The sequence below is a fragment of the Mastacembelus armatus genome, chromosome 6, assembly GCF_900324485.2.
Source record: "Mastacembelus armatus chromosome 6, fMasArm1.2, whole genome shotgun sequence".
Classification (NCBI taxonomy): Eukaryota; Metazoa; Chordata; class Actinopteri; order Synbranchiformes; family Mastacembelidae; genus Mastacembelus; species Mastacembelus armatus.
In genome coordinates, this window is record NC_046638.1 from 5173145 (window position 1) to 5193191 (window position 20047).

Genomic DNA, 20047 nt, shown 5'->3' on the forward strand with positions numbered 1-20047 from the left:
TGTGTAACTTGCCTCTAGCGCTGTTTACACTGTAGAGTCGTAATGTTTACCGCCTGGGATGCACAGACTTGATTGGCTGAGTGGTATCACGTGGGATGGCTCAACTCGCATGCAATTGGTCTGTGCGTTTCCACTACTGTAAAGTCTAAAAAAGCTGCGCCGGTGGAAATAGAAGCGCCCCGTTAGGTTTTAAATCACAATCTTCTGTTTTGGCTGTACGTCCGGGTCCGTATGGGGCGGCTTCTGGGTCCGCACCCGGACCGCGGTCCGCCTGTTAGTGACCTCTGCTCTAAAGTATAAAATAAATACAATTATACATTAAAAAAATGTATTTGATTTTGAGTGTGTGATTCTGGATGACCAGGTTTGACTAAAACAAAGCAGTATTGTGTGTTGCAGGCTGCTTTTGAGTAGATTTGTTATGGACTCCATGTATCCATCTCAGTACATTCATCCAACTACATGCTTATTTTAGTAAATTTTAACTATCTGCATTTCTGCGCCTCTAGTATTATACACACAAGACACCTGGGTGGATAACATGTAATCAGCCCACCAATCCGTTCCACGAAATACCTAATTGAGAACATCTATCAGTGCACTCTTAAAGTAATATTTATGATGAGAATAGAGACTCACTTTACAGTACTGTAAACAAAAACTATATACTATATAGTAGGTACTGATGAGCTATTATATAACAGCTTGCAAGGTACTGTACTAAGTAATCATTTGTTAAAGGGTAGTACTTTAATAACTCCAAATCAAGCTCTACTGGCAAGAAAAAGTATGTGAAGCCCTTAAACTAATGCTCATTCATGTCTCGGAAAGTGTATGTTTTTGTGTACAGTGTTGCAAAGTGTTACCACACATGGTAGGATTATGTATTAGCTATGGCAATGCAGAAAAAAAAAACTTTTACATACTTCTAATAAAACTTTGAATTTGTGATTTTACTTGTAACATTTCTATACTGTAGGTTTTCTACTTTTACCCAAGTACAACTGAAGAGTAGCCCAGTACCTCCAGCACTGCTGCTGGCCTGTGGTCCATTTGTACAATTGCTTCAACTTTCAACTGCAGTTTTTATGCAAAACTGTTAATGTTCTTTATTAATAGCCAATAAATCATTTACATATACTTGAAAGAGCAGTAATTATTAATAAGAGTGTTTTGATTGCTCAGTTGTGAAGAATCCCTTTGGCTGGTGTTTATCCTTCAGATTTCACTGTTCTATGAAGCATAAATAAATGATTTATTAACTGTTATACTAAAACCATTTGTTACAACTTAGAAACCTATGAAATGTGCCTTTATACAAAGGGCCATCAACGTTTTACTTAACTTTTCTAAACATGGCGTGTTGTGACCTTGCACTGCCACGTGAGGAATAGTTTCATTTGCTTCAAACCTGATTGTCTGGGAGCTTCTTTGATGAGAAGATCAATAAAGATGCAGCTATCACAGGTGATAACACTGCACCCTGCCCACCTTCTGTATACACTTATGTAATTTCACACTGAATCATCCCAACACAGCTAAAGCAAAGAGGAGGAGAGGAGGAGGTTTGTTCTTCAGACTAAATGTAATCATTTGTTATGGGGGGGGGGGGGGGGGGGGTTCTTCAGACTAAATGTATTCATTTATTATGGGGGGGGTGTTCTTCAGACTAAATGTATTCATTTGATATGGGGGGGGGGTTCTTCAGACTAAATGTATTCATTTGTTATGGGGGGGGGTTCTTCAGACTAAATGTATTCATTTGTTATGGGGGGGTGTTCTTCAGACTAAATGTATTCATTTGTTATGGGGGGGGTGTTCTTCAGACTAAATGTATTCATTTGTTATGGGGGGGTGTTCTTCAGACTAAATGTATTCATTTATTATGGGGGGGGTGTTCTTCAGACTAAATGTATTCATTTATTATGGGGGGGGTGTTCTTCAGACTAAATGTATTCATTTGTTATGGGGGGGGTGTTCTTCAGACTAAATGTATTCATTTATTATGGGGGGGGTGTTCTTCAGAATAAATGTATTCATTTATTATGGGGGGGGGTGTTCTTCAGAATAAATGTATTCATTTATTATGGGGGGGGGGTGTTCTTCAGACTAAATGTATTCATTTGTTATGGGGGGGGGGGGGAGATACAGAGAAAAGGAAGAAAAAGTTTGGGTGTCCCTGAAATACACGCACACATCCCGCTCGTCCCCCGTGCACTCGTTACGTAACACAGACTGTGCGTGTTTGTGTGCGTGCGTGTGCGTGTGTGTAGCAGGCAGATCCTTTCCAGCGCTGCTGTCTTGCTGCTGCGGCGCCCTGGGAGAGGAGGCAGTGGTTGTGTTTGTGAGAGGCCGGCGGTGGAAGTTGCGCTACAGGGGTGGGACTTTCCTTCTGCAGTCGGTCGGGGCTGCTGCTACTTACACCCTCACACAGAAATGCCTTTAGCAGCAGCTTTCCAGACTCCAGCGAGCAGCTGCAGATACACACGGACACCTCGAAGCTGAAGCGTCACACTCCTCCTCTTCTTCATCCCTCTGCTCCTCTTCCTCCTCCAGCTGGCTACAGACTCAAAGGTTCCGGATGCGCTGAAACGGGAAGAGCGTGAGCCCTTCCCTCCTCCATCCCCGGGATACACAGACCGGACCGGCATCGGCGTCATTGAATGGAGAGAGGTGCCTGAACCAGGGAGAGCGGTGGAGTTGGGCTATCCATCTCCTCCTCCTCCTCCTTCCTCCCCACTGCACCAAGAGAAAACTCCGGGTAAGAAATGCGTTCTGTCTCCGGCCATTTGGCTCCGTGTCCACCTGCCTCTGCGCTCCTGAGCCCCTCTGTGCACTAACACGCAATATGCATCATGACGAGACTCGGGACTTGCATGCGTTTTTCTCCCAGCTGTTTCATATTGACAGTGATGGGATTACATGGAAGCGTGTGAAGGATCCGCTGCGCCTGTTAATCTCACACGGGATGGCAGGCGGTTTTTTTCTGGCTCGGTGATTCCACGACTCAGCGCTTCCCTGTCGTCGAGCCAAATATTGTTTAGCTTTGCAAGTGGACTCGAACTAGCAGCCGGTTGAAGGAGGGGTAACAAATCACACCCCGAGCAGCGCGCAAAACTGTGCCTGAAAAGAACTTAGTGCAGTTTTCTGGATCCTGCAGCGTGAGATTAGACCAGCTCTAAGTCTGTTTCACAGTCTTCTGTTTTCAGCACGGAGTGCATGCAGTCTTTATGTCTTTAGTGTCTTTGACACCGTGTGTTCGAATCCAGTCTAAGCAGAGAGGCTGTAGGCTGTGTGTACAGTGTAAAACCTCTAGGGTTTCTAGGGTCTCTCTGTGATCGGTCAAAGTTCAGCAACCCTGGTCCTCAAGGGCCACTGCTCTGTTTGGTTTCCAGCCATACCTGCCCTGCCCACTGCTGATTACCTGGACCAGGTGTGTTCAGCCAATCAGAAGCTGGAAGGACCAGGGTTGACTCCTCCTGCTCTAGAGTCTCCACACCTGAGGAAACCCCAGGTCTTATTGTTTTATTCTGAAATAGCTTATTTTACCAGCTGAAGCTACTTACATGTAACGGGAGGAAAATACCTGTAACTCAGACATTGTCTTTGATGTGCCTGAAGTTTTTGCCAAGATGAAATGGACTTTAGTTCCTTGTAGAACTAGTTGTGGTCTTCTTTTAGTGCAATTCACGTAGGCTGATTGTCAGAGGTCTCCTGTTTCGATGTGTGTACTGATCACCTGAAAGGTGCAATAAGGTGCTTTTGCAATAATTAACAGTGAAATGGTTATGAGCAGACCTTCTGATTTTCAAAACAATGATTTTCAAATGCCTGAAATTGGAACATGCAGTTGAAAAACACCGTCTGTTCTGTAAAGGATTCACACTCTGATGGTTGAGAAAAACCATCAATCCTGTCGACATGATCTCACACTCTGATTCCTCTCCAGCTCTATGAGTGTGTTCCCCACAGCTTTCTAATGATGCTGGAGGTCTGTGTGAAGTGGCTTGGCAGAAGATGTGATGTAGCTGTGTGTGTGTGTGTGTGTGTGTGTGAGAGAGAGAGACTCACCTCTTCACTGAGCTGAAATACAACCTGCTCAGAATTCAATTCCTCCACCAGCATTTGCAATCATCTCAGCCATTCGTTTAACACCTACTCTCTCTCACCTTCTGCCATGGGCTTCCCTTGCTTTACACACACGCGCACACACACACACACACACACACACACACACACACACACACACACAGAGCTATAATACACTACATTCCCTTCCTGTGCCCCAGTTGGTGTTGAATAAAAGTGTTATTACGGTAAGAAAACTAAGATGAAGAGTGAAGACGTGACGCTGTAAAGGCCCTATGCCATTATGAAAATGCTCTTCCTAACATCCAGCGGTGGCTTACACCTTAATGTATCACAGTGAGTATTTGCAGAATAGATTGTGTAATGGATTGCCTCGTTTTATGGTGAATGCCTGTGGTCAGACCAGTTTGCTGCCAAACAGAGCTATGGCTCACATCTCTCAGCGACACTTTGAAATGGAGCAGGGTGCAGAGAGCACTGTAAAATAAAGTATCATAAGATTAATCATGTTTATGAGACTTACACTCAGAGAAGCTATCAGGCATTAAATAGTGTTGACAATATATAAAAACTGGTTGCTTTTTGCCTGTTCTTTAGGAGCCATAATTTGGCATTTTGGGAAATACATGCTCTCCCAGCTGGTCTTATCATAAAGACTGGAAGCACAGGACTACAGGTAGCAAATGATGGGAATGCAAACTTAAAGGACAGACACTAAATGTTGTGAAGACAAACTATGGATTGTTATCCAACACCTGGGCAAAGGAAAAGAAACCATCTTGCATCAGTGTTTATAGGCTACAGCTCCATGACATGCTTCCTTCAGTATAATGCACCATGGACCCAAACTATTAGCAGTGCAGTGATTCACGTTATAGCTGCAGTGACGATAAAGCTTATGTGCATTTACATGAAAGTTGAGGAGAATTCAACTTTAAAGCTGAAAGTCTGCAGGTCAACTACTACTGACTAAATTTTTACTGACAAAAAAGATGAAGCATGGAAGCATAAAAAGTGTGTAACTGTCCAAATACATTTGGACCTTACTGCACTTAGTCAATACCTAATCAATAAAGCTGTGGCTTGGATTCAAATCACTGCTCCTCTCCACTTTGGTAAATTTAGGTTTCCACCCACTTTCACTTTACTGAGAATGAATGACCCCTTCCCTTAAACATTAAGTCGGGTCTGACAGACAGTTTTGCAGGACTAAGTGCTTTCCCTGTCCTGTGTTAGCATAATTGACAGGTTGTTAATCTGGTAAGTAGTAGGTATAATGAGTTATTTGTGCGGTGGAGCAATGATGACGCATGATTTTGCTTCCAGGGCTCCAGACTGAGGCTTTGAGGTTACAGAAGTGATGAGAAAGTTAATCTCAATGTTGGAATAACTGGGAAAAAACAAGCAGCTTCTCTAATTAATTCTCTAATTGGGAAGCATCCACCTAAAACTAAAACTGGTGCAACTGATTCTGGAAGTTAACGTATATTCTGTCATCATTTATGACAATAAATAAAGAAGGAAACATTATTTTACAAAATGAGTCTGTAGTTATTTCAGCCTAACAAGCATTTTGTCTCCATTTGTCTGGTTTGATTGTGTTTGTATGGTTTATTCAACCTGAATATGAACCTTTGTCTCATAAGCTCCTTCTCCCTCTGCCAAACAAAGAGAGAACATTTTTAACCTGCAGATTCCAGTTGTGAGACTCATTTAAGTAGCTCTCGACTGAATAATCCAACTCGACAGAGGCCAAACAATTCCCTGCTTTCTGTTACACTCCACCTTTTCCATTGGTTTTCCTTTGGTCTGTGTGGAGTCTGGTCTTTATATCTAAAGACGTTCCCACCTGCCTCAGCTGCCTGTTGTTCTCAGTGCTAGTCATAACATGGTAAATATTATGATGCTGAACATCAGCCTGCTAACACTATGTGTGCACGTTAGCCTGCTGACACTAGCATTTAGCTCAAGTGCAGCTGTAGCTAAAGTCAACGTCCCCAGCAGACGGCAACAAGCTTTGTTCTTTTATCTCTGCAGGTTCTTCCTGCCATTTAAAAACTGGTGCCATGCTTCTTTTACTTAACCATGCAGCAAACGAGCTGTGTTAACCACAGCGTCAAAGTGGCTGGGATGAAAACAGGGATGTGTGAGGAGGTGAGAGAGAGAGAGAGAGAGAGTACAGTGTGTGCAGAGTCCTGTGCACTAGCAGTTCATTTGATTACGAGTCATTGGACGAGATTAAAAGCAAAGTTGATTGATCAGTTGTTGGGAGAGCGAGCGAGAAAGAGGAGCCAGGGCACCATCACTTCCTTCTATCATCTCTTTCTTGTCTTGTTCTCCCTCTATCTAACCTTCCCTCTGTTCTTTATTTTTGCCTCCTCTTTGTTTCTCTTTCTCTATGGCTGCCTGTGTGTGGGGACATAAATCAGTGTGCCTGTTGTTATTGATCAGATCTTTTTTAACATGCATCTCCAGTACGGGGACTTTCTTGTTTTATTTCTTCCTGTCTGTTAGTAGCAAACAGCAGTGGCTGTGGCATATTTACATCCAGTTACAACACAGTAACAGCTCAGTGTGTTGAGTTTGCTGTTTACGTCTGAGCTGATTTAGGTTCAGCTGGAGAGACAGAGAAAGCTGCTTGGTCTGCATGCAGCAGCCACAGTGTCTGTCTCCTCCCAGGTCAGACCCTTTCAGCAGGAGAAACCAGAGAGGACTTTCACACACAGATACTCATTTCTGACTCTTTATTTTCTGAGCTTGAGAGAAAAGTGGCGTGTAACTTAAAGTCCACCATGTGAATTCAACTTTATAAGAGTAACAGTGACATGACCTTCTTCTGTGTGACTGAAGGATGTTAGAATATGAGCTAAACCTTCTTCTTTGTTATATTTTTACTACTTTTGAAAAAGAACCCCTAAAAATGAAAAAAAAAAGCCACTTCAGCATAGGCAGACATGAGCTCCTGTTAATCTGTCCCAGAAAAGGAAGAGATCAGGTGTTGTGTTATAGTCGTGTTTGAGGAGCATCTTCCCTGAGCTCTAGAGGTCATAAGGAATGTTTTTTTGTTTGTGGCTACATGCATGAAGCAGAAATGTTTAAACAGGCTACAGTGAAGTGATATTGCCCTGTCTCTAAGCTGATTGGCTGCAGCAGAGAGACTAAGCCTGTAAACGCCAACAGAGGTAAAGAAGGCTGCTCCAAAGCACGCCTCCATCTGACAACTCAGTGCATGAGTTGTTTTATCTCATTTCTTCAGCCGCCTGAAGCAAATGAACAGCCTCATCTGCTGTGATCGAAAAGCTGATACTAGTGTTCAGTGGCGTTTAAATCCCTGCAATACTTTATCCATGAAATGTGGATATTGATGGAGAGTAGATGTGATATATCCATCTGACTCACAAAAACACACAGAGGTGAGCTGCTCGTCATGCCACAGACAGTGTGTGTGTTGGTTCAGCATTGACTGATGAGGACCACACACACATACACAGAAAACATCAGCTAATATCTCTGCAGGTGCTCTGGGGGATAGATCCAATCAGGGCCAAATAAGGACTGCCTCTTAAGTGCACAAAGGAAAATTAAGGTTTCTCCGCAACAAAATACAACTATAAGATAATAACCAGACTTTGAAACATGCAGAATAAAAATTTGCCTCGACTATCTCTACTTTAAAAGTAGAAATATGTTTCAGTACAGCAGTATGGTATGTTGATATGCCAATTAACACCCGTTGCAGCCAGTTTTGCAAGCTGACATAGTGACAGGATATTAATTTGAGGTATATCTTGGTAATTAAAATGTCCTTTAGACATTTAGCTCTGTACTGCACTGCAGGATGACACTCTTTTAGAGCGTATGAGGGATGCTATCGGACACAGAATCCCTGCAGCAATGGTGAGATGAATCTAGTGGGAAAGTAAAGATCATGTGGGTATGACACATCGATGGAAAAGGTTTTATGTAAATTTTCACCTTTCCCTTCTCAACCATGTGTTAATGAGCTGTGAGTGGGAGGAGTCTCAAATCGAAATGAGAAAATGGCAGTGATATAAATCATGACATATCTGATGATTTCATGGAAATAAGACATTGTAGTTTAGGTTGACACCAGTGCTTCTTGCTCTAGTTCCTCCTCTGTTTTTCTCTTTTTCAATTTTCACTTTTCATCTCCCTGTCTTCTTTATCACACATACTGAGACACTGTGCTGAGATTGTGTGTGGTGGATGGTAGCAGGGGAAATGGGAAAAGTGGGGAAAACAAACAAGGTCACAAGGCAGACAGGGACCCACTTTAAGGTTTTTTTACGCTACATCTCAAACCCACTTCACGACAGGAGGTCAGAGCAGCTTGTTTGACAGGGCTGGTGTTGGGATTTGAGAGTTGTGTGTGTTGGCTGTTCTCTGAGCATCTGCGATTTACGGTTACTGATAATTCTACTCGCTCTGTGTAAATCCTCAAGCCTTAAGCTGGCAGATGGTTTATTACAGGAACAAGTCAAGTTGTTTTTTTTTTGTTTGTTTGTTTGTTTTTTCCACATAACAAAGGAACTTGTTGACCAAATGCTGTTTGTCGTTGTGAGCACCTCTCCAGTTCATTTCAAGTTAGTTGTGATTCCCCTCTAAGGGTACTTAGAAATAAATAACAAAAACAGAATGTGATGTTGATCTGTATCATATCTGTTATCGAAATAAACTATCGTCAATTGTAGACTCGCTATGAAGGCCACCTGAATCATTTGTGGTACCTGAGGTTGAGACTGCATATAAACTATTTGAAAAGTAAAAAGCTGCAGCAAAAAATATGGCCCTCCTTTTAATATATTTCTATTTTAGGCAGGTTTGATTTCAGTGTTGGTATTCTGCCACGTTAAGCCTACTGAACACCAGCGTGCCCACGCTGCCTCGTTGTTATTTATTAAATCTGTCTGAAACATTGTTTTGCTCTCTCTTGCTCTCTTCCTCCTCTACACTGATGTTACCTTAAGCTGCGTCGAGATTCTCCGTGCTTTGCTAATGGCACATCAGCAGCTGTCAGTGGGCCCTGCACTGCGTCAGCCACTTTAATTGGCCTGCATGACTGTGGTCTGCAAAGGGCTCAGCAGAACTGAGTGAACCCCCACCTCTGTCAGCTTTTTTCTATATCATTAGTGTAATGCTCCCGTTTCCCCCAAGCTGCAGAGATATGGGGAGATTCCAAATGGCAGGGGAAGAATGAGTCACACACCAGCGACCAATCTTTTTTTTCAGTTTGCGGAGGAAGAGAGCAGTGTAGAAATATATTGTTCTCCTTTGTCTCTGAAAAAAAAAACCCATCTATTTTTAGGAAAGAAGCATGAAAATGAAATTGCTTCCTTATTGTAAACTAAACAAGTCTAATCTGCATCAACATACAGCTTATACACAATCAGTCTAGATGCTTTTATTGTAAGCAGAGCTGCAAATAATCTGTTTTATGTTCTTTTGCTGTAAATATGGTGCACGTAGCAGTCAGATCAGAGATATAATACAGTGAAAGTCATAGTACATGTCCATGGAGCTTCTCAACATTCACCCTCTCTGAAATTAACTGCCTGAATAAATACATTTATGACATTAATTTATGGCATTAAATACATTTTGAAGGAAATGTAATGCTGATGAGGGTGTTAGCATATATGTCCCATTCTGTTCATGTACCTTGAACGCAGCAGTGGATGTCAGGAGTTATTAGGGTCCCACGGTGCATTTTTACCCTATAGGCCAAACCAGGTTAAATAACAGCTACATTTTCTGTGAGTTACATTGAAATGAAAAGCTTTCGATTGGTAAGTTATAAGGAAAACTTCTAAACGTGAGGGTTGTTACTGGAATTAGGGATTAAAATGTTATTAACTACATCTCTGAATAAATTATTTACTCCGCAGGGTACTGAATGCATTTTAGAGGAAATAAATCTCCCATTTCAAATTCCCACTTTGAAATAAATCTGGGATATCTTTCCAGAGTCTTGCACCAAATTGTTTCTGTTATTGTGTGTAACATAAAAAGGCTCCTAAACACATTATTGCTGGATGTTTTTTCAGGGTGGCTGCAGCACCATGTCCTCGGCTCCAAGTGGGGATATATCGGGCTACCATCTGAGTGGTGAGTTCACAACCTCGGATGTCACAGCATATTCATTCATTGCTAATCTTTTCTACATATGTGTCCTGGTGTAAAAAGCTTGACATCTGCGATTTTATCCACACTGCTGTAATTGTGTTTCTCTGTCTGAGTATGTGTATCAGACTATGGGAGATGTAGATTTCCATTAAGTCCTATGCATTTATGTGTGTGTTCTCAGGTCTGTTTGATAGCTGTTGTCACCTTTACACTCAGGCTTTACAACACCTCTGGTCTCGTCCATTGCTGAAGGCCGTCTATGTTACACAACATTTCCACTTGCCCTATAATTGGCTTATCTCTTGTGTTGGAGGGTAGAGATAAACCTGTCAAATTTCTTCCACAGATGCAGTTCATCTTGAGAAAGACAGCTCAGCAGAGCCTCATAATCCACCTCTTCAATGCAACATAAGATGCACTGATGGTCAGAATGGCTTTTCAGTGTGACCATCACATTTTATCAGATTTTGTTTTAAACTACAACCTAATTTCCATCAAACTTTATTTGTCCTGTCTCCCAAAGTCACAACTCAATGCTAAATGGCAAAGCTTGAAACAGTATCTGACTGTGCTCAGTGACTGTGAGCTTGTTAAGACTCCTAGTGGTCTTAAAATAAAAAGCCTGACTAAACTCTCTGTCCCGGGTTTCTCCCAAACTGTGTACCTCTACCAGTGATTCAGCCCTTTAAATATGAAATACAGACAGTTATGAGGCCCAGCTTTATGTGCCTCTGATTAAATGGAAGTGTATATGGCTACCTTTAAACATGTTGTTTTATGTGTTTGTCTTAGTGGTGCGTAACCCACCTGGATGGGAGGTGGGGATCTACCTGGTGGGCTTCTTCATACTGCTGGCAGTAGCCGGGCTCAATATCTGGAAGCTGTGGAAATCTGGAACCTTCCCCACACCGTCCCCCTTCCCCAATTTTGACTATCGATATCTGCAAGAAAAATATGGAACCTCCTTCTCAGAAGTTCGACAAAAGGTGATGTTGAATTTCAGTGTTGTGTATACCTACAGTACATTTACCTGCAAAACAGGAAAGGGGAAGTTTTTTGAGTTTGAGTTGCTAGCGGCAGAACCAACCCACTTTTTTGAAGTACGGAGCAATCATGCGGCATAGAGGGTTTAGGCTGCAGGTGTTTCTTCCAGCTGGACTGCATCCGCTGATTTCAAAGTAAAGTTTCCTGTGGCTGAAGGATTATTATTGTTTAAAATTCAATTTATTTTCACCTTCAGAGGCTTGTGCCTGAATATATTATACCTGACAAGTTCTAACCAAAGGAATTTCGGAGACCTGGAAAGACAGAACCATCACTACAACCTAGGTCAGCAGGACAAGAAACACAGGCAGAGCAAAGATTGTCCAACCTTGTCTGATCCTAATTTGGTGGAGAGTTGTTTTGGTGCAGTGGGTCTAAAAACCGGCTGCATGAGAGACAAAGTTGGGGACTAGCCGGTGAACATAGTGGAGAGTTTAGCAGGAGTGGAAAGAAGGTGATTACAAACAAACTAGAAAATGTCACTTTAAGTCCGTAAGTAAGATTTTTTTTTGTCAATTTGTTTATCTCCTCTAAAGAGAGTGGCAGCCAACAACCACCGGCGGACCTCCACCACCTCTAGCCGCAAGCCCAGCCTGGCCCTCGGTGACACCCCAGATGGCTTCAGGGACCTGGGCCACCTGGAGCTGATGAGCAGGGAGTTGGACCCGACTGGCATGGCCCAGCTCAACCGATCTGTCTCCACAGACTCGCTCAGCTCCATCTCCTCCATCGCTAATAACTTCGGCCATGACTTCACAGTCGGCCAGCTGGAGGTGACGCTTGAGTTTGAACCATCAAGGCAACAGGGAGTGGGACTGCTCCATATCACTGTGCATCAGGGCAAAGACCTGCTGGAGAAGGAGGAGGGGGAATTCCCCAGCTGTTTCATCAGAGTCTCCCTGGGGTCAGAGGAGCTCAATGTGGGAGTCACAAAGGTAAGGATGCTGGAGGGTTCTTGACTTTATCTGTTATGTCTTCACAGTTTCAGGAAGGAAAAACTCACTGAAGGGATAAAAAGTGTTCTCATCAGCATGTGAAACTAGTTGGTCTTGAGCATGAAAACTTGGTCCTGGAAGCAGTTTTTCCATGTCATGGTTTGATTGTGACTGGAGTTAGGATTTCTTTTCCAGTGAAGATTAGATTGGAGTTGCACCTGGTGGACTGAACTGTGTCTCTGGATGAAAACCTCTAAAGATTTAGAAGTTAGTTGTGGTGAGTTTAGGCAGTGAATGACTGAGGGTGATCTGTTTTGTGCATATGCATGTATGAACAATGTGATATATAAACTGCATGTATGTGTGAACATGGCTGAGCTTATGTGAATGTACAGGGAATCAGACCAAAGTCATATACATTTTTTAGTGGTAAAGATGAGGCTGTTCCTCACTACCTGGAACAATCTTGAAAAAAGAAAAGACTTGTGAGGCTTCCAGCTTCCCCCAGACTACTAATGGAGCAGAGATTCAAGGCTGGGGAGGAAAAATAAAGAGAGAATCAAGGTAATTAGCAATTAGGCTATGAAGACTGAACTTGGGCAAAGAACCAAAGATAAAACTTGCTTCTGATATTGTGGGAGAGCAGCTGGGCATCTGAGGCTTTCTTACTCAGATGCTACTTTGGTCCACTTGAACTATGTTTAAGATTTTAACCTTGGCTAAATTTTAGACAGAGACAGTGATCAGTCCCATAGGGTGACAGGCTTGTTCCCACAGTTTGATATGCCAGTCTTTTATGTTCATCAGCAGAGGAGATGTAACGTGTGTTTACCCTTAAGGCTATAATAATGATGATATGTGGTTTTATGAAGTATTTATGAGATTTTTAATCCTTATGATGAGACGTGATTCATTTTCAGCTCACTCAGTTTAAGCCAATGCTACAAGTCACAAAGGTGAGTTTAGATTAGATGATCAGGTTGGATGACATGACAATATGCATCAATATCCATCTGAGTCTTTGCCATAATGTCTTTATGTATAATTGGCCTTCAGGGACAGTCCTTAAATTCAATAAACAAGATAATGTGATGAAGTACATCGATTTTCCAAGAATTTAATTTCAGGATTAATCACAGATAGTTCTGTCTCGTTACTTTTTCCATAAACTGCCTAGTCATTCAAATCCCAGAAAATGTGCTATAACATGATTCATATACATAAGGAAGTCAATTTTGAAAAATTATGAATACGATAACAGTAAAAGTACTAAAGGCTTTCTATTTCTTTCTGTTTAACTGACATTATTTTAGAACAGCATTTACTCATATATTCACTTTATTAATTGGTTTTATTGCATTTTGTCTTTAAAAGCTGTAAAATTGCTCCTTTGATTGGATTATTTCAATTTTATTGTACTGTAAATCCATTAGTTTCATGTGTTTTGTCAAGTACTTTGTTTTTAAAAAAATATTTAAGTCAAAATTTAGGTCAAAATTATAAGAGAAAGTTTCTGTCTCATGAGTATTTTTTTTATCATTTACATTATATTTAAACCCTTTTATATTTCCTGTGGATAATGATGTAGTTAACTGTTACTTTTTAACTCTCCATTAAATCAATTTCATAAAAGAAATCTGAATCTAAGGTGAAGTAACTGTTGTAACAGGACAACATGCCTCAATCTGCTACACCTGCCACTTCCTTCTGTTCTTGGCTACACGTCGCCTGAAAACCCAGCAGCTCCTGCCGGGCTGAGTCATCGGCATTGCGCCTTGTGGGACTGCTGGTTTTGTACAGTTTGTGCAGGTTGACGGCACGACACAGACTCATCAGGGCACCCTTTTATTTGAACATGTTCTTGTGTTGTATTAATGCATTCATAACAATGGAAGCAGCCTCTGATGCCTTTAGTAGCTCTCTCTTTAATGTCGAGTGGTGGCGAAGGCCAAAGAAAATGCTGACATCAGCTCTGCTTGCCCTGATGGTCAAGTCAGCTTCTCCCCCCACCTCTCTGTCTTTTGTTTGCTTTCTCTCATGCATTTTCTTCTCTTTGTCCTTCCTCCCTTGTTGCTCCCTTCTGTTGTTTAAATTCCCCTCATCTCTTTTTCTTCCCCTTTGTCTGCTGTCACTGCTTCTTGCTCTTCCTTTGCCTGTAATAATAATTTACCAGTCTGCTTTCTGCTTTTCTCTGTTGTCTATAGCTCACGCACACATATCCACACACATGAGCCTCTCTCTCTCTCTCTTTACTGCCTTCTTTTCACCACACTCATCACTATTGTTATGCCCTAAGCAATAAGCCGACAAATAACAGTGCAGGCTCACAGTGTCATAATGTGGATGGAGGCCAGGTGTGTGTGCTGTATTAGCAGAGAGATACCACCTGCTTTATGTCTTTATGTACATATTTACACAGCAGCAGCAGCAGCAGCAGCAGCAGCAGCAGCAGCAGCAGGGCTTTGTCTGGATTCTGTTGGTGTCCAGTGTATGATTATAATGCTTCAATTGTTTTATACGAGGCACAACGCGAGGTCGACCTCACAGGCTGATTTGTAGACCCTGTGCTCTGAATTAACAGTTCGTTTCTGCTTCAGGGAGTTGTTCATTTACTTTTTCTCAATAACAACTCCTCATAATCTTACACAGTATCTGCTTCTCCTGCTTTATTCTGTCTGGATATATTTGTATAAAAGCCACACTGTTTATTTCACATTTAAAAAAAAGTGATGAGGAGTAAAGACTGGTGTGAAAAAAGGCTAATTAAAGCCACTTTCTTCTTCATATTTACTAGTTGCCTGGTAACTTCCATCCACTTTGTGAACCCTCAGTACGTGCTGCAGTATCTGATTCTCTCTCTGAAATCAGCATTAGCCACAGAGCGAGTATAGGCCTCTGACTGAAGCAGCCAAGTCTCTCACTTTGATCTAAAGCAGTCATGGTGCGCTGTGCTGGCCTGGCCAAACTGCCTTCAGGTTCAATTTTTCATTGTAAAAGCTTTTAGGAAATATGACAGGGTGGGGAAAATGTACTCTGTGACCTTGTGCTCCTGTATTACTTTATGTTTTTAGCTCAGTGCTGTTTCCTGGCATCACCGTCTTTCGCCACTTCATTTTTAAAATGAAATCTTTAAGGGCTGAATTAGCTAAAATACACGATGTTCCATTAAAACATTAAAAATAAGATCAAAGTAGATTCAACTTTCTTTTTTTTTTGCAGACTAAGTACATACATACATAAGTAGGAATGAGAAAAATGAACAAAAAGCTTATATGATATTTTATAGATGGTCTGGCTTCACTCTGCAATGAAGTTGAATAGAATTTAATTTGTGGTGCTGATAAGTTTATTGTTACTATGGATAGTCCACAGCTTTTTTTGAGCACTGTTTATTTAGAGTAGTTCAAAACAGCCATAAAAAACTTCAGCTCCACTGCACCTGATTATCCTGCTTAACAGCCAGGAATTATTTCTTTGTGATAAAAATTGTAAGGAAATGTAAAGGAAGAGTCACTGAACAAGGCGCCATTCTGCTTCTTTGAACTACAGGTTACAGGTTGAGTGAGGTATCACTAAAATTTAGAAAATGTTTTGTCCTTTTCTCCCTCAGTGCCTGATTCTGAAATCAAGCGAGCCAGGGAGAGGATGAAGCTGCATATGTTCCACAGTTTATAATCTGACTTTTCAACTCTCTTCTGGTTCTCACAGGTCCAGACGAATGCATTCACTGTGATTTTTGATGAGCACTTCTCCATCCCCATGGATTTGTCCACTCTGGAGGAGTACAGCCTGCGCTTTGCCGCTTTCGGTATCGATGCTGACGAGAGAAACATCAGTGCTGGGGTAGCAGAGCTCAAGCTGTCGGATCTGGACCTGACCATCAGACCATTCAATGCCTGGCTCTACCTTCAAGATGTCAACAAGGTGAAGTCCAGTAAAACTATATACTACAGATTATGATTTGATATAAAGGCAATACAGAAAGATTATATTATCAGAATTTATTTCAGGTTTGAATTTCAGGCTCATTTCCAATATGTACTGCCTCCTGCAGTGAACTGAAGTATCTACAGTATATACTGTATGCAGTGATATGTAAGAAAACATGGTGGCGCCTGAGGCCCTCTGCTGGATATTCAGGATAATTACATGTTAGATTCAATTAAAAAAAAAAAAAAATATATATATATATATATATATATATATACACACACACACACACACACACACACACACACACACACACACACACACACACACACATGTATGTGAGACATGGAGACATGCTCTGCTTTGACTCCAGGCTGTGGATGCAGTTGGGGAGATCCTGTTGTCTCTCAGCTATTTGCCAACAGCAGAGCGCCTCACTGTGGTCGTGGCCAAGTGCAAGAACCTGGTGTGGACCAACGGCAAGAACACTGCAGGTCAGGGATATTTACTGTTTGCTGTACTATGTTTGTTTAATTTGTGAATGTGAGTAAATAGGATCTACTTCTGCATGTGACTCAGTAATAAAACACTGTTAATGGAGATACTCAGAAAGGCAGATGGGACTTTAATGGCATGTTCATCACATTAAATTTCCACATTAGAGCCATACTAACATTATGGTGATAAAGCTCACCTTCTGCAGTGATGTTATTATCATCCACAGAGTTAATTGCCTGCACAGGACTGTGTTTACTTGCTTACTAGTTTGCTATGCAATTTGTATATGGTCGGAATCTCATTCATTTTCACAGATCCATTTGTCAAAGTTTATCTCCTGCAAGATGGCAGGAAGATCAGCAAAAAGAAGACTTCCACCAAAAGGGATGACACAAACCCCATCTTCAATGAAGCAATGATATTCTCTGTGCCGTCGATCGTCCTGCAGGTAATAATTCATTCTACCTCAGGTCTACATTGTCCCTAAATGAGCAAATGATGAGATGAAAACTCATTAATCCAAAAAAGGAAAATGAAAAAGATGAGATAAAATATGCTAACATATGTAAATTATTAAAGCCAAAAGGCCATGGACATTTGTGTGGTTACATGTAAACAGGTACACACACAACTTATACAGATAAACTGGAAGATGTTAAATGGACTGTATGGATTTTACAATATTTTTAATGATTACATGCAATATGTTTACCATGAACATTTAAGACTATTTCCTTAATGACACTCAGGTCTTATTATGCGGAATGTAAATATTGTAAATTAGCTGTTAATATATTATGTGCCAGTGTGTACCCCTCATTAGTAAAAGATAGATACAGAGCTACAGTAGCAACAAGCCTACTGAGGCTGTACTTAGAAACAGCAGAGCTCTGAGATAAATGCTAATGTCAGCTTGCTATCATGTGCACAGTCGCATATTAACATGCTGATGTTTAGTAGGTCTTTAGTTTTCCCTTTCTTAATTTAGCATGAAGCTCATCAAAATGTTGATTTTACAAGTATTTTGACATAAAAACGTTAGACACATTACTTTTTTGACCTGATTAAGATGTTAGATGAAAATATAATAGAATGCTAATATCAAATATCCTTTGGAGGTGTGTGTGTATGTGTGTGTGTGTGTGTTTGTGTGTGTGTGTGTGTGTGTCCTAAATGTCATGGCAGTTCTTTCAGCAGCAGCTGACAGACTGACACTGTCATCCTTAGACCTAAACTAAACACATGAATAAGTCTATAATAATTTAAAGTCCTAAAAGCATAATTGTTCTTTTCCTCCTGGTTATATGGGAAATTAAATATAAGTCAAAAATAATGAGGGTAAAATACCAAAGTCAGTAAGAGCAGCCAGATGTTGTTATTACACTTTAACCTAATTTCACAAAGATAAACTAGGCTGTAAACACAATGCTGATTCATGCTTACATAGCAGGTTGTATAATCATGTTTGCAGGAGCTCTCCCTGAGGGTGACAGTAGCAGAGGCCACAGACGATGGCCGTGGTGAAAATTTGGGCCACGTGATCATCGGGCCTGAGGCCAGCGGAATGGGGATCACCCACTGGAACCAGATGCTGGCCACCCTAAGGAAGCCTGTGTCCATGTGGCACCCTCTGCGCAGGATCTAGTCCTCCCTGCCCACATACATTCTCAACCTGTTTCAAATAAAACTCACTTCTTTATGTTTTTTTCAACCATGACCTTGGTTGATGCCATTCGTAAATCTGCTACCCTGCTGTGATAAGGTAAGAGTTTACATTGGGGCGGCACAGTTTCTTGTAAGTGACAAATTGGAGTGACCACCTTATATTCATGTAAGGGGAGAGGAATTAGAAAAGCAATTGTTTGACCCTGAAACTGAGTGCATCACTGATCCCTGGCCAACCTCAGCAGGTTTAACCCCTGTCTACATGGTGCCTACTCTGGTTGAAGCCTATTAAAGTTGTCTAGAGAATGACCGATTGGATGGAGGGGTAAAATCACTTGTCTTTCAGGAAAACACTCATTTGTCTTTTCACACCAGTCATTGATTACAAACACAATTGGTTTTGTAGCAGTTTTAGACTTGAGTTTTGTTAAGTCCGTTGGATTTGGTTGTGTAATTTGTTAACAGTGAGACTGACAGATATTAGAGGTTTTGGTATGTTCAGTATTTATTGTGCTTTTGAAAAAAATCCAGGTACTCTTATCCAGGTGAAATAATTGTAAATTGTAGCAGTTGTTACAGGGTGGTCAAATCAAATGTAATCAGCATATAAATACCATGTTGCAGTGTTCTGTTTTTACCATCATTATTGCAATAGAAGTTGCATAAGCATATATAACTGTGTAAATAGTCTATAACATTCTTCTCATTGCCATTGTTTCTGTAAATCCTGGGTGCAAATCATGTTTTTCATATTACACTTTTACATTTTCATTTACAGAGCATTGTATTTAACAGTAATATTGTTGCCGATCAATTAATTCTTATTTAAACATCTCTGGGAATGAAACTTGTGAAATAAATTATACTGTAACCTTTAAATGGGTTTACAGATTCTTTTGTGTTAGAGGACATACCTTGATATTCTAATCTCAGAATCTAGTTTTCTTTTTTCACCAGGCACTTGTCACACCCATTTTAGATTTTGCTGTTAAGCTGCCTGCAGAGTTCTCGTTAGCACTGAAGGCATTCCTGGTTGAAACCACCTGGAGCTAAAAGGCTTTCAGTTAAAATAAAAATAATGTGACAAGAGTCTTCTAAAAGTACGAATGTCAAGGTGGCTTTGTGAAGTAGAGATTGTAGAGATATTCTCTACAACATAGTGCAACAGTGCTGTTTTGTTGTAACTTTTGAATGTGAGCTACCATGTGAAATATCTTCTAACTCTAAAAGCATCATCAGCCTTATGCATTTTTGTGATTTGCCTTTGTTTTTCCGAACAGAACTTACACTATATATTTGGTCAATGTCTGATCTCAGTCCACTTTGAAAATCCGCTCTAAAATAACACTCCTGCGGTTATATAATAAACAATATTTCCTACTGTGCCAAATAATGAAGCAATATCTTCATTTACAATCAGCATTTGCATTCTAATCAACAGAGCTGTAGCCTACATCCAACCATGCATGATGTTATTTAGCATTTGACGTGAATGTGCCTCAAGAATACAGTGTATTGTGTGAATGCTGTTTGAAATTAAAGCAATTCAGCAGTTACAGCCTGATCACTTGTTCATCCTGTTGGCATGACCTGGAATTGTTGATCTCTGTGAGGAGGAAAAAGGAAAAAAATATCTCACTCTCTTCTTTGTTTTGTTTTGGGTAAAATTAACCTCTTGAAGAATGACAGAGGAGAAATAGACTGGATTCTGTCCGTAAGAGTGAGGTCTGTTACAGAGATAT

The 20047-nt window shown here is 40.9% G+C and overlaps 1 protein-coding gene across 1 annotated transcript; it reads left to right on the forward strand.

Annotated features, from left to right (window-relative positions):
* Positions 1 to 2362: 2362 nt before the first annotated feature.
* On the forward strand, positions 2363 to 19745 carry syt12 (synaptotagmin XII). Its single transcript, XM_026312178.1, has 8 exons — positions 2363 to 2761; positions 10155 to 10215; positions 11026 to 11219; positions 11814 to 12212; positions 15921 to 16136; positions 16516 to 16636; positions 16955 to 17088; positions 18112 to 19745. The coding sequence occupies exons 2-8, from the start codon at positions 10170 to 10172 to the stop codon at positions 18283 to 18285; spliced, it is 1284 nt and encodes a 427-aa protein (XP_026167963.1). The 5' UTR covers positions 2363 to 2761; positions 10155 to 10169; the 3' UTR covers positions 18286 to 19745.
* Positions 19746 to 20047: the final 302 nt, after the last annotated feature.